The sequence below is a fragment of the Pseudophryne corroboree genome, chromosome 6, assembly GCF_028390025.1.
Source record: "Pseudophryne corroboree isolate aPseCor3 chromosome 6, aPseCor3.hap2, whole genome shotgun sequence".
In the NCBI taxonomy this organism is placed as follows: Eukaryota; Metazoa; Chordata; class Amphibia; order Anura; family Myobatrachidae; genus Pseudophryne; species Pseudophryne corroboree.
The window spans coordinates 237,673,288-237,688,361 of NC_086449.1; the positions used below are offsets into that span (position 1 = coordinate 237,673,288).

Genomic DNA, 15,074 nt, shown 5'->3' on the forward strand with positions numbered 1-15,074 from the left:
AAAATATACATTAATTTGCCTCATGGTCACTTCTGAAGCTGCAGATAAAGCTTCAAAGGATAACAACACCTATAGCAACCTTTATCTAAAACACATGCTCTTCATGGTAATGTTCATTTAGGGAATGCCCTACCTGACTTCTTTCCTTTAAACTCAGAAGGCCGCCAAACATCAGTGAGTTTCAAACTCCCTATTCTTACTGGGATTTGACATTGGATGAATGACCCACAACAGCAATAGGAAAAGTTTTTCCGGACCCAAACAATAAACTAATAGGTGCCTGTTAGATAATGGAAAGCACATCTTCTACATGAAAGAAACCAGGTACAGAATTCTGCTTGACAAGAGGAACATTAGCAATTGTCCTTGTTTATGAAATAAAGTATTACATGCAAAATAATTCTTTAACAATCAATGGGTCTTTTTTTATTAATGGTGGATGGAATTTGTTAATGTGTTTATCTCCTTAAGCAACTACAGTCATTGCCAGGTCAAGGTGTTTTCCTGCCCTCAACACAGATGGCAGACTACACTTATCTCTCTCTGGCCTGACATCTGCACTTGGAAAATCATAAGGCCTCAACATTACTGTAGAGAAGGCTTATTTCTATTGTGTATGGCAATATGTAACTATAGCAAAGGGTGGATAATCAGAATCTAAAGATCTACCACATTGCTCATGTGGCTCTGTTCCAACAAAACGTGGACAGGTGACCTTGTGCCTTCATGTGCCCAAAGCAGCGTATTCATCTCTTTACCTCATCCTTGTCTTCAGTTGAGTCCTAGGTCTTATGAGTCATACAATAATGTCATCACTGCTTTTATCTAGTGGCTTCCTGACTGACATCATGAGAAATTGTATATACATTTTTATTAAATGCTGGTGTAGACACTTCTAAAATTAAGCTGAATAAAATAACCTGTTCAAGGCACAATTATAATAATCTGTAGGAACACTGCTATCCATCTAAGTACCCAGTACTTAGTCCTGTATATTCTGATCCCCATTGATGAAAGTATTGCAAATGAAAACCAGAATCTAATATCTGCTATAGAATGCGTATGGAAGGAATTAGGAACTCCAGCTGCACAATAAGACGTTTGGAGCCATTATATATGTCACAGCTGCTAACCCCTTTCTTCAGACTACTTTATGTAAAGCAGATGTCTTCAGCTCCTGCAGACCTGTCCCTTATAGCACTAGTCATTTTCAGAAATCTGTGATCAATCTACTCGTACTGTCATAGCTGTGCAATAAACACACTCGCAGGAATTTGAGAAAAAGAAAACTGAAGTTTGTTAAATCCACTATTTAAATAGCCAGGTGGCTTTTATCAGGGTGATTAGGATAAAAGTCATATGCGAATAAAGCACTGGAATTAATAAGCATCAGTCTCGTTATTTTGCCAAACCCTCTAAGTACATTCAATGTTCTTTACTATATTATATAATAAAGTAAGGAACATACATAATTTACCTACTACATAATTTACCCACAGTTCCGGCTCCATCCACATGTCATCAGCCCTATCCTGGGGCAGGTAACTGTGTTTATGGTGCTGTTATCAGGGGGATTTCCTGAGTATGGGACTCAGACTAGCCAGCATGCCCACTGCCTGCTAATGGTCCCAGGCTCGGGCCTCCCATTTAAAAAGCAACTGAATTTGGTGCCAAGTTTCCCATGGGTGGTCCTGTGTGTGTGCGTGTGTGTGTGTGTGCGTGTGTGTGTGTGTATGTATGTATGTATGTATGTATGTATGTATATATATATATATATATATATATATATATATATATATATAGGCATCTTTATATGTGCTTACATTTTGAAAAGTGTACTGTAGAATGTATTACCACTAACAGAGACTGAGTATTTTCTCATCCTATCTGATGTATATACCGCATGCCATCATTTCCTCTAAAGAGCTGTGTCCTCTGATTCATTTCTTGGTGCAAAGAGCTTATCGGCAATTATTCGGCCATCGTATTTTGGTAAGTTTCCTCCAAAGTCTGCTGGCAGTATGTCCGCATCAATTTCCTTGTAGAAACTCTCCAGGTCATCCCCATGTACAAAAACCTAGAGACATGTCACATTACAAAATATTTATGGTTACCGACATTGGAGAATGGGATATAAGACGACCACACACAGACCAATTCTGACTCGCGTCCCATCCATAGCTGATCAGCAACATCAAGTCTGGAGTCACTAGGGCCCGTTAGACCTGTCTGAAGATGCTAAACGTACAACTGACAGCTGTTCTCTTCTGACCACATACATTAATGATACAATTGGTTATGAGGCTCTTATTGCAGTTACACTAATTGGGACAGATGCCATTGCCTTCATCTCATCAAGTTAAACCATTGATAGTTTAACTAGTATTAATATCGACAGCAAACAGGGAAATATATTTACCTTCTGACAAACATAAATGCCCTGTTTTACACCCAAAGCAGCATGTTTAATCTTGTAAGATCTGGAAAAAAACAACTTACCTTTACTAATGGGGGAGAGTTATCAAAGAGTGGATAAACATAAAGTACTAACCAATCAGCTTCTAAACATCATTTTATAGGCTGAATTTGTAAAAGACAGGAGCTGATTGGATGGTACTTTATATCTCTCCAAACTTTGATAAATATCCCCTAATGGGGGGGTATTCAATTATGTGCCCTTTTTTCAGCTAGCCAAAAAACCAGCACTAATTCGACCATGTGTATTCATTTGCGGGCGTTTTCACCCATTTTTGAATCTCTTTTCGCCCATGCCGTTTCATTTTTTTTTTTTGTCAAATCGGCATGGGCGAAAACAAAACACCCGCAAATTCGACATAATGCTTGGATCGGCTGCAAATTTGCCGATCCACGTGGTTTTCGCCAATGCTGTTATTTTTGACCAGTTGAAATGGCATGGGCATTGAATAGATCAAATTTATTTTGCCCTAAGAATGGCCAATAATTGCAGATTTTTCGACTGATCGAAAAATCCACCAATAACTGCATACCACCCAATAACTCTTAGGTGAATTGTAATGCTGCCAAGACTTATATATTATATACACAAATAATTGACTTATACAATCATCTAGTACAAAGAGAATCTATTGAACAGTACATAGCACAACATATGTGAAAAGTCTGCAAATTTCTTCATTTTCTTTTTATTTATTTACACAAACTTTTTAAATACACTGCTGTCACTACTGGCACCACAGGACAAGGCACACCTACCTGGAACCAGAGAGAACAGAGTGAATGTGTTTAACTCACCCTTTCAAGGAGTTTGCTCTTCAGAAAAGGTTTCACAACATTGTAGGTTGTAGTAAAGTACCAGGGTTGATGTATGAAGTGAACAGCTTTAAATCTTGCAGGGAAGGAATCCTGTAAGAGAAAGATTAGAAGTTATCCAAAACCAAATGAATCTGGTCTTATCCAACCAAGAGAATGTAGTCAGGCAAGGGAAGAGAGTGTAGAGTCAGGCAAGGGAAGAGAGTGTAGAGTCAGGCAAGGGAAGAGAGTGTAGAGTCAGGCAAGGGAAGAGAGTGTAGAGTCAGGCAAGGGAAGAGAATGTAGAGTCAGGCAAGGGAATACATTTTCTTTGTAATCTAAAATGATGTGTGCTGTGAGGAATGGCTATGTGTAGTTTATCTGACACAGCTTTTTAAAGGATTACATTACCATTTTTCATTGACAAGACTCAAGAGGCGATGTACTAAGCCTTGGAGAGTGATCAAGTGGAGAGAGATAAAGTACCAGCCAATCAGCTCCTAACTGCCATGTCACAGGCTGTTTTTTAAAAATGACAGATTGGTAGTTTATCTCTCTCCACTTTAGCACTCTTCAAGGCTTAGTACATCTGCCCCTCAGTCAGTACAGCAAGTGTCCATGATTCATTAATCAGGGCACGTTCACACTGGGTGTTGTATACATGACACCATGCTGATATTTTGAAGCTGTTGCACCATTACTTGGAGCGACTTTGTTCCTTTCATGCTTGATATTCTTTCTTTGACATGACGTGACAAAAAAATTTGTGAGACCAGCAACCTGTCATTTATATGTACTAAATGTTTTAAATGCCACTAAGGTGGGATGCGTATCAAACCATCAATGGTCTGCCAAAAGTGTCATATAGTTTTGCCATGGATGGATGTTCATCGATGGCATATAGCATCCATGATTTAAGCATGCACGACTGCAGAACATCGATAATTCCTCCATATGGTTAAAAACCATTGACACTTGATGACTGCACTGCTGGTTGACAACTCTACACTAAGGGCCTTATTCAGGTTAAATCGCAAATCGCGATCCAACTGGAATTTTTTCGTCCACCCAGAGGGTGCATGCGCAGGTCCCATCTTGTGAATGCGCCCACATTTGCTGCAGGTGACCCGCAGTAAATGCGAACCCCTCTGCCTGTCAATCAGCATTTAGCATGCTGGGTGGCCTTGCCCTACTAAAAAGCAGAATTTGTAATCCTTACTGAATAGGGTCCTAAGGCCATAATTACCTACTGTACTTTCAGGGAGGTCCAGGTGGAAAAGGTGGGCACTAATTACCACAACATCACAACACCTAAAGCATAAAGGCATTATGTTATGCAATTATGCGGTTATCGGGGCCAATTGCATAATCATGCCCCCTTTAAGGGAGTAGTAAGCGGTGTCTGGGAAGGTTATTTATTTATTATATACATTTACTTATATAGCGCCAGCATATTGTATTGCACGTTACAATTGAGTTCAAAACAGTGCAAGACAGTGGCTAATAACTGAAAGTCAAAGCTGTAAGGGGTCCTGTTTGCAAGCTTACAATATATAGAATGCGTGTTGACTGCTCTCCCACGAAAAATCGTGAGTCTCCCAGAAACTTTGAGAAGATAGGCACGTATACCTAAAGCATATAGGCCTGTACTTTATTAGTGGAATGGCACCAAATTGGTCAATAAGCACATTTTAAGGTGCACACCCAATACTTATTTTTAGAAACACCATCATAAAATAAATGTGAGCCTACATATACACTACTATGGATAGAATAATTTATCAGAGTGAGGGGACTTTGGGACTGTTTTATGACGTGTTCATTATTATGCAGTTTGATGTTATTATTACATTGGCCAAAGTGCAGCAAGAAATCTGTTCGCTTGTAAATTACCACTGGAAGCTGTAAAATACATCCCATTATAAAGATACAGATGAGGTTGGATTTTAGGCTCCTTTGATCAGCCAAAATAATTTTGAGGGAAGGAAGAGTTTGTGTGCTACTTGTATAATCGGAAGTTCTACCTAAATGTACCCTCTTCCCCCCCCCCTCCCCTGCCAGACCACTGGTTGTGCTGTGTTTACCTGTAGCATGTCCACCATTTTTTTAAGCTCATAAGGTTTAATGCCAGAAGCCTGTTGCATGGTGAATCCTTTGAAGTTCTCTATAATGCAGAAGCCATTTATCTGGGTCTCTTCATTTTCCAACAGGTTCTCCAAAATAATGCAGTATGCACGGAGGATCTAAAATAAAAGCCAACACAGGCTTTGATATATCCACAGGATAAGAAATCATTTAAGTTACACAGCTACCCAATACTGGAGCTAGTCTAACATACTGTAGATTTATATAGGCTGCAATATCAATGGCACCTGCAGGAAGTTAGGAAAGCAAAGGAAAAATGTTTCACCAAAGACGCACGTTACTTATGGGGAGATTTACCAAAGCTTTGGAGATACAGTACCAACCAACCAGCTCCTAACTAGGGGCATGTGAGCGTTCACGGAGGGTCTAGGGAGCTGCACCATAATTGCCCTACAGCCCCTGCTTCCGGCTAGCAAGGTGCCTGGAACGCCACCCTGCAACTAGTATACTGCTGCAATGCCGTCCAGAGCACCCTTTGGATGCTGCAGACACGTATCCTGAGGATGCTCCGGGCAGTGCTGCAATTCCTGGTGTAGGAGGCCCCACCCATCTGCGTGACATGTGCTCAAAGGGCAGGGCTGGCACAGGGAGCACTTTGGCCTGTTTACAGTGTTTTTAATGTTGCATATTTACTGTCACAATCCTGACTGTAGGTTTTATATTTGGTGACTTACCCCTGCCATCTGTCCTGGATCCTGTGTCTTTTCACTCACGGAGTTAAACAGCTTGTCAGCACTATGAGTTTTCCTGAGTTCTCTGCCTGAGAGGTAATGGTTAATTAGCTCCACCTGTGGTGATCTCCTGTGTGAGGCTGAATTCAGTAATCTGAACTTTAGGTCTAAAAGCAAGCATCCTGTGTTTTGCAGAAGTTCAGGCTTCAGTGTTCTCTCGGCCTGCTAGGCCTCATTCTACATCACAGCCTTGGCTAGAGTAGTCACATGACAGTGACTGTTCACCTGACCCAGAGTTGTTCAATCCTCTGCCAGCCTGAGACTCTCTGCATCACCTAATCCTGCTCACCAATCACCAAGGACCAGGAAGTATAAATCAGGAGGCTGAGTTAGAAACTGGGCCAGTTCCTTGTGTCACACACAGCTATGTATGAGCATTCAAGCTGAGCTCCCTAAAGTTGTGATCTCCAGAGCTCCCGTATCCCCGTGCCTCGGCGCCTCCGTGCCTCAGTACCTCCGTGCCTCAGTACCTCCGTGCTTCCAGTACCTCAGTGCTTCCAGTACCTCCGTGCTTCCAGTACCTCCGTGCTTCCAGCACCTCCGTGCCTCAGTACCTCCGTGCTTCTAGTACCTCCGTGCCTCAGTACCTCCGTGCTTCCAGTACTTCCATGCTTCCAGCACCTCCGTGCCTCAGTACCTCCGTGCCTCAGCACCTCCGTGCTTCCAGTACCTCCGTGCTTCCAGCACCTCCGTGCCTCAGTACCTCCGTGCCTCAGTACCTCCGTGCTTCCAGTACCTCCGTGCCTCGGCACCTCCGTGCCTCGGTACCTCCGTGCCTCAGTACCTCCGTGCTTCCAGTACTTCCGTGCTTCCAGCACCTCCGTGCCTCCGTGCCTCAGTACCTCCGTGCTTCCGGTACCTCCGTGCCTCAGTACCTCCGTGCTTCCAGCACCTCCGTGCCTCAGCATCTCCGTGCCTCAGCACCTCCGTGCTTCCAGCACCTCCGTGCCTCAGTACCTCCGTGCTTCCAGCACCTCCGTGCCTCAGCACCCCCGTGCCTCAGCACCTCCGTGCTTCCAGCACCTCCATGCCTCAGTAGCTCCGTGCTTCCAGTACCTCCGTGCCTCAGCACCTCCGTGCCTCAGCATCTCCGTGCTTCCAGCACCTCCGTGCCTCAGCACCCCAGTGCCTCTACGCACCCCAGTGCCTCTACGCACCCCAGTGCCTCTACGCACCCCAGTGCCTCTACGCACCTCAGTGCCTCTACGCACTTCAGTGCCTCTACGCACTTCAGTGTCTCTACGCACTTCAGTGCCTCTACGCACTTCAGTGCCTCTACGCACTTCAGTGCCTCCAAGCACCTCAGTGTCTCCAAGCACCTCAGTGTCTCCAAGCACCTCAGTGTCCCCAAGCATCTCAGTGTCTCCAAGCACCCCGTGCCCTTTAGCACAGTTGTACCTGGTATTCTTCACTGATTCATCAGTGCCTTTCCAGTTCTGTCTTTCAGGAGACCTTCAGCATCCACACGTGCCTCCTGTCTGCCGACCTAATCCTGCATGAGGAGAACCTAGATTCGGCCATCTCTGCTGCGGTTCCTCTTCCCAGTCGCCGGGGGAGGTCCCGAGTCCACAACACTCCCAAACCAGGTCAGTGGTAGTATTCGTATAATCCTCCAGTCGCCCGCACAGACTTCACTAACACCGGGTTCACAAAACCTCAGCCGTGACATTTACGTTTTGGCTATTATTTTACTTTCAATGCGTGTAATACAGTATTATCACAAACCTCATCAAATGTGATCTCCTCATAGTCCCAATTCTCAATATTAAAAAGGAGGATGACTCTGCCATTCTTGTCTCTGCTGGTCAGAATTCCAGGGTAGCCGGCCTCAATGGTGCTGCGCACAGCCTCCGCTGTCAGGTTCTCAAACAGCTCCGGGTATTGTTGTCGAAAATTGACATAGCCTGTTGGAAAAATTAAGAATACATTAAGGAATGTATACTTTGGATAGCAAAGTGTTAATGCTGAAAATGAATCTTTAAAGCAGGCATTCCCAACCTCGGTCCTCAAGGCACACTAACAGTCCTGCTTTTACTGATATCCATGCTTGAGCACAGGTTATTGAATTAGTACATCAGGTATTTTTTTTTAACCATCTTGAAGTTTGGATATAACTGTACCGTCAGTGTGACTTAAGGACTGAGGTTGGGAATGCCTGCTTTAAAGGAAAAATCATGTTGAGAATGGCAAGTTGAGTGGATATTGGGCCTAATTCAGCATGGATCGCTATTCTGAGAAATTGGTTGTCTGCGAGTAGAAAGGAGCCACCCCGACAGGAAGAAAAACATCCCTTGCAAGTTTGCGAATGCATTGCAGATCGCTATCCACTCGCAGATGCATACGCAATTTCCAGAACACTGAAGATTTTTTGCCGTCTGAGCAAATGTAAGTAGGTCTGAGGCTGCAACTAATCTGCGACTGAGACGGTTTGGAAGTGGTCTGCACTGACGTCCGAGACCCTCCCCAAAAACAGCAGCAGCAATGTTATGTACATAGGGGATGTGGTCGGGATCTCGGTGGTGGAAATCTCTTGCGGGCTGGTGGCAACCTGCGGTCGCCACAGGTTCTATTCCCACTCTATGGGTGTCGTGGATAGTCCCTGCTAGTCGGCATGCTGACTGTCTGGATTCTCAGCGGGCGGGGGATGTAGGGGAAGGTGTTGTGACCGGCGGTCACTTAACTACATCCCATCTCAGCATAGTACTCATCCCCATATACAATGCTGCACATTTATCTTGGCAGCAGCAATGCTATGTACATAGGGGATGTAGTCGGGATCCCGGCGCTCAACATCCCGATGCCGGAATCCTGACCGCCAGATTGGCGGCAGCGGCGCCACAGCTATTCCCTCTCCTGGGTGTCCACGACACCCATGGAGGGAAAATAGAACCTGCGGTGAGCGCAGCGAGCCCGTAAGGGTCTTCGTTGCAATCCCAGCTGTCAGCCAGGATTCCGGCATTGGGATTTTGACCGCCAGGATCCCGTACTCAACGCGTGCATACTGTAGGTTTGTACCATGTGACTGGTAACTTGGCTCTGCAATTTAAATACCAATGTAGCGTTTCTACCAATCTCCGTGGCATTATTCAGCGTGTATGGTGCCTAACATGGCTAGGCAACATTTTGTGTAAAACGAAAGTTGGCCATCAATATGGTAACAGTCAGTGGTTTTTAACTACCACGGGGGAAACCATTGGTGGCTAAACCATAAATGGTTTGTATCAGCGCATGCACCAGTTAACACAGCTGGCATGCTTGCTTAGTACTGAAAAGCCATGGTATTTTACCATTGGAACTCCCCCATCGATGACAAAACTATTTACTATCGGGAAGAAACCATCGATGGTTACCTATCAAATGTTGATGTCCATTCCTATATAAAACCGACCCAACCCTCAGTCTAGCTTCAGTTATGCTGCACATATAGCCGGTAATTCAGACCTGAGCGCAGCAGCAAAGTTGTTAGCAGTTGGGCAAAACCATGTGCACTGCACGGGGAGGGGGGGGGGGGGGCAGATATAACATGCTCAGAGATAGTTAGATTTGGGTGGGGTGTGTTCAAAGTGAAATCTAAATTGCAGTGTAAAAATAAAGCAGCCAGTATTTATCCTGCACAGAACCAAAATAACCCACCCAAATCTAACTCTCTCTGCAAATGTTACATTTGCAACATCTACAGTGCACATTGGGGGTAATTCCAAGTTGATCGCAGCAGGAATTCTGTTAGCAATTGGGCAAAACCATGTGCACTGCAGGGGGGGCAGGTATAACATGTGCAGAGAAAGTTAGATTTAGGTGTGGTGTGTTCAATCTGCAATCTAATTTGCAGTGTAAAAATAAAGCAGCCAGTATTTACCCTGCACAGAAACAAAATAACCCACCCAAATCTAACTCTCTCTGCACATGTTGTTTCTGCCTCCCCTGCAGTGCACATGGTTTTGCCCAACTGCTAAAAAATTTCCTGCTGCGATCAACTTGGAATTACCCCCCATGGTTTTGCCCAACTGCTAACAAATTTGCTGCAACGATCAGGTCTGAATTACCCCCATAGTCACCACGCATTCTGCATTACGAAGTCAAGTTATGCTTGTCTCCATAATGTGTTTTACATTTCGAAAGCATCTCTTTTTTGATGGTACAGTAGTCTGACCTGCCTATACCCTGTGTGCTATATTTCCTATGAGTTACAATACAGGTGGGTGGAGGGGTAATAATAAAATAGAAACAGAGAAAATTATTTCTGAATGAGGAAATCCTTGAGAAATCGGTCACAGGATGGTAAATGTCTCCTTTCTGCTGTGTGTTTGGTTAGTAAGGGAAACTTTCAGTTGGCTGGTCTCAGAAGGGGTGAACATACACCTCCCACAGGCACGCTTACTGCGATATGTATAGAGTGACTGTGTCCTGCTACTGCCACTTATATAGTGAGGTCTTTATATTCAGTCCTGCTTCTGTTTTATTATGTCTAGTGAACAATTTCTGCACATAATAATGGCCCCTTTGGGCACCGAACGTTAAGACCTAGTTTTCGGAAAAGTTCAACTTTTGAAAGAGGATCATTCAGAAAATCGTTATTTTTAATGGGACCATTAAACATTTCAAATACTTTGATGACTGAGTTTGATTTTGCAGACTAATTTACTTTTGGGGAATGTTTTCCCATAGGAAGTTTTCCAATGCCAAAGTCTCTGATCTGTTGTATAGACCAGTGCAACATTATGTCATAACTTGTATTATTCACGAATGAAAATGAGCATCAGTAGATGGAAAAGTAGTATCCTTGATACAGAAATGCAGGGCGTTGGGCTTCATGTTATGTGGAAATCAGAAGTAGAGGAACCAGGTGTACTCTTATTAAGATGGAGGAGTTCCAGGGTGGAAAGTTTGCATAATAAGATTAATAGGATATTCCAAAAATATTCAATGGTAATTGTTAATTTGAAAGTTTATGGCGTATTTAATGTAAAGTCAACATTTAGTATTGCATTAAACAACCCTGACTATTTTAGGATAAATGCTAGGAATGTAAGCTCATAGAGTTCTAGCTAATAAATAGTACTTCAAATAAAAACTTTTATTCTCATACAGTATATCCCAGTGATTCTCAAACTGTGTGCCTAGGCACCCTGGGGTGCCGGGTGACCTGGGTTGGTGGTCCAGGACCAATTCGAATTATTTATGGTCAATGTAATAGACAAAACCAGTGCTGGCGGCTACCAAATATAAAATATGTGGACAAACAGAAGTGAATCCTGTCCCTCACCACATGACTGAACGTAAGGTTAACATAGAAAGTCCAATTTAATATAAGTAAGAAACTGTTGGCTTAGGGGTGCCGTAAAAAAAATATTCTGATACTCCAGGGTGCTGTGACTCAAAAAAGTTTGGAAACTACTGATATATCCTAATTTGAAGTGAGTAATGTTTGTGGCGGAACATCACAGAAAAATGCTGTTCCATAGAAATATTACGGCTACTGTAACTGTAAGTTTGCATTTATCTGAACTTGTAGTCTACTAATAAAGATGAGATAGCAACATTCTGCTGTGTGCTGCAGCTGAAGTAAGACTGGAAAGACGCCCAATTTCTGCAGGCGCAATGAGGCGAATATTTAGTGGAACAGTTTTGAAAAGTTTTTGTATCTTTATCCTCCATGGGGGTAATTCCAAGTTGATCGCAGCAGGAATTTTTTTAGCAGTTGTGCAAAACCATGTGCACTGCAGGGGGGGGGGGGGGGGGGGGGGGCACAGATATAACATGTGCAGAGATAGATAGATTTGTGTGTGGTGAGTTCAATCTGCAATCTAAATTGCAGTGTAAAAATAAAGCAACCAGTATTTACCCTGCACAGAAACAAAATAACCCACCCAAATCTAACTCTCTCTGCAAATGTTATATCTGCCCCACCTGCAGAGCACATGGTTTTGCCCAACTGCTAAAAAATTTGCTGCTGCGATCAACTTGGAATTACCCCCCATGTACCTTTGTGCACCTATACTGTGTAACTCAACTGACAGGGACATACAGTAAAGTAAAATAGATTGTAAGCTTGTAAATACATGTTAATAAGGGATGAGGTTAAATTACCAGCTATCGGGATCCCGGCGGTCAGGATACCAACCCCGGAATCCCGACAGCCGGGGAAATGCTGGTGGTCGGAATCACGACCCAAGCCCGGTATTCCCACTTAGGAGAATATAATAGTGTGTCGCCACCGGGCCCGAAATGCGGCGAGCACACACTCTGTGCTGGCTGCCAGGATTCTTGCTGTCAGTTTCCCGGCGTCGGTCTCCTGACTGCCGGGATCCCTTACCCATAATAATGCAAACTTTCACCTAAGTTAACGTAAATACATAAAAAAGCACACAAAAAAATCAAGCCCCCACGTACACAGTAGAATAGTGGTTAGCATTGTTTCTCACAGCTGCGGTCATGCATTTGAATACATCCAGGGCCCTATCAGAGTGGAGCTTCCGCATGTTTGCTTGGACTAACTCCTAGTGCTCCAGTTTCCTCACATAATCCAAAGATATACTCAAAGGTTATTTGACTTCAGACAAAAAAGAATCCTACTGTGTGTATCTGTGTGTGAGCTCTACTGGGCCATGGACTGATGTGAATGAACATAGTCGCCAACTTTTGGTCAGAGGTCTCCGACATTTGTCAAGGGGAAGGTGCAGGTAGGAGGAATAGGGGAATGAACCTAGTATTCACGTCATTGTTGTCCTGCCCTCCACAATGTAATGCCACGGTTCATGGTATATCCAGGCCCACTTCACAGGCTACATAATTGGCCATTATTGGGAGCCAGAACTCTACCCAAATTCAGAAATCTACTGGAAATACCGGATAGCTATGAGTGGATAACTATGGATTAAAATATTCTCCAGAAATTGCTTCCCAATATTTAATCACTATATAAATATCTGTTCATAATCATTTTTTCTCTGACGTCCTAGTGGATGCTGGGAACTCCGTAAGGACCATGGGAGGGGGATAGCGGCTCCGCAGGAGACTGGGCACATCTAAAGAAAGCTTTAGGACTATCTGGTGTGCACTGGCTCCTCCCCCTATGACCCTCCTCCAAGCCTCAGTTAGATTTTTGTGCCCGAACGAGAAGGGTGCACACTAGGGGCTCTCCTGAGCTTCTTAGTGAAAGTTTTAGTTTAGGTTTTTTATTTTCAGTGAGACCTGCTGGCAACAGGCTCACTGCATCGAGGGACTAAGGGGAGAAGAAGCGAACTCACCTGCGCGCAGAGTGGATTGGGCTTCTTAGGCTACTGGACACCATTAGCTCCAGAGGGACCGATCACAGGCCCAGCCTCGGAGCTCGGTCCCAGAGCCGCGCCGCCGGCCCCCTTACAGAGCCAGAAGCGAGAAGAGGTCCGGAAAAATCGGCGGCAGAAGACATCCTGTCTTCACCAAGGTAGCGCACAGCACTGCAGCTGTGCGCCATTGCTCCTCAGCACACTTCACACTCCGGTCACTGAGGGTGCAGGGCGCTAGGGGGGGGCGCCCTGAGCAGCAATATAAACACCTTGGCTGGCGAAAATACATCACATATAGCCCCCAGGGCTATATGGATGAATTTTAACCCCTGCCAGATTCCACAGAAAAACGGGAGAAAAGGCCGCCGAAAAGGGGGCGGAGCCTATCTCCTCAGCACACTGGCGCCATTTTCTCTCACAGCTCCGTTGGAGGGAAGCTCCCTGGCTCTCCCCTGCAGTTACTACACTACAGAAAGGGGTTAAAAAAGAGAGGGGGGCACTAATTAGGCGCAGTATAACAATACAGCAGCTATAAAGGGAAAAACACTTATATAAGGTTATCCCTGTATATATATAGCGCTCTGGTGTGTGCTGGCATACTCTCCCTCTGTCTCCCCAAAGGGCTAGTGGGGTCCTGTCCTCTATCAGAGCATTCCCTGTGTGTGTGCTGTGTGTCGGTACGGCTGTGTCGACATGTTGGATACGTGGAGGCGGAGCGGAGGCCGATAAATGGGATGTCGCCCCCTGTGGGGCCGACACCAGAGTGGATGGATAGGTGGAAGATATTAACCGACAGTGTCAACTCCTTACATAAAAGGCTGGATGACGTAATAGCTGTGGGACAGCCGGCTGCTCAGTCCGCGCCTGCCCAGGCGTCTCAAAGGCCATCAGGGGCTCAAACAACGCCCGTTACCTCAGATGGCAGACACAGATGTCGACACGGAGTCTGACTCCAGTGTCGACGAGGTTGAGACATATACACAATCCACTAGGAACATCCGTTACATGATTTCGGCAATTAAAAATGTGTTACGCATTTTCTGACATGAACCCAAGTACCACATAAAAAGGGTTTTATTTTTGGGGAGAAAAAGCAGCCAGTGTTTTGTTCCCCCATCAGATGAATGAATGAAGTGTGTAAAGAAGCGTGGTTTCCCCCGATAAGAAACTGGTGATTTCTAAAAAGTTACTGATGACGTACCCTTTCCCGCCAGAGGATAGGTCACGTTGGGAGATATCCCTTGGGGTGGATAAGGCGCTCACACGTTTGTCAAAAGGTGGCACTGCCGTCTTAGGATACGGCCACCTTGAAGGAACCTGCTGATAAAAAGCAGGAGGCGATCCTGAAGTCTGTGATTACACACTCAGGTTATACACTGAAGCCTGCTATTACCTCAGCATAAATAGTGCTGCTGCAGCGTGGTCTGATACCCTGTCAGATAATATTAATACGCTAAGACAGGGATAATGTTTTGCTAACATTGAGCATATTTAAGACGTTGTCATATATATAAAGGATGCACAGAGGGATATTTGCCGGCTGGCATCCAGAATTAATGCAATGTCCATTCTGCCAGGAGGGTATTAGAAACCTGGCAGTGGACAGGTGATGCTGCATTTAAAAGGCACATGGAGATTCTGCCTTATAAGGGTGAGGAAT

At 44.6% G+C, this 15,074-nt stretch overlaps 1 protein-coding gene across 1 annotated transcript in view; it reads right to left on the minus strand.

The window, feature by feature from the left end:
* Window positions 1-1,756: 1,756 nt before the first annotated feature.
* Window positions 1,757-15,074, minus strand: part of RLBP1 (retinaldehyde binding protein 1) — a 69,988-nt gene continuing 56,670 nt past the window's right edge. Inside the window, exons 5-8 of the mRNA XM_063925782.1 lie at window positions 7,872-8,050; window positions 5,355-5,513; window positions 3,274-3,384; window positions 1,757-2,077 (exon numbers count right to left, since the gene is read on the minus strand). Coding sequence (XP_063781852.1) covers window positions 1,919-2,077; window positions 3,274-3,384; window positions 5,355-5,513; window positions 7,872-8,050 — 608 coding nt within the window. The 3' untranslated portion in view covers window positions 1,757-1,918. The remainder of the gene's footprint in view (window positions 2,078-3,273; window positions 3,385-5,354; window positions 5,514-7,871; window positions 8,051-15,074) is intronic.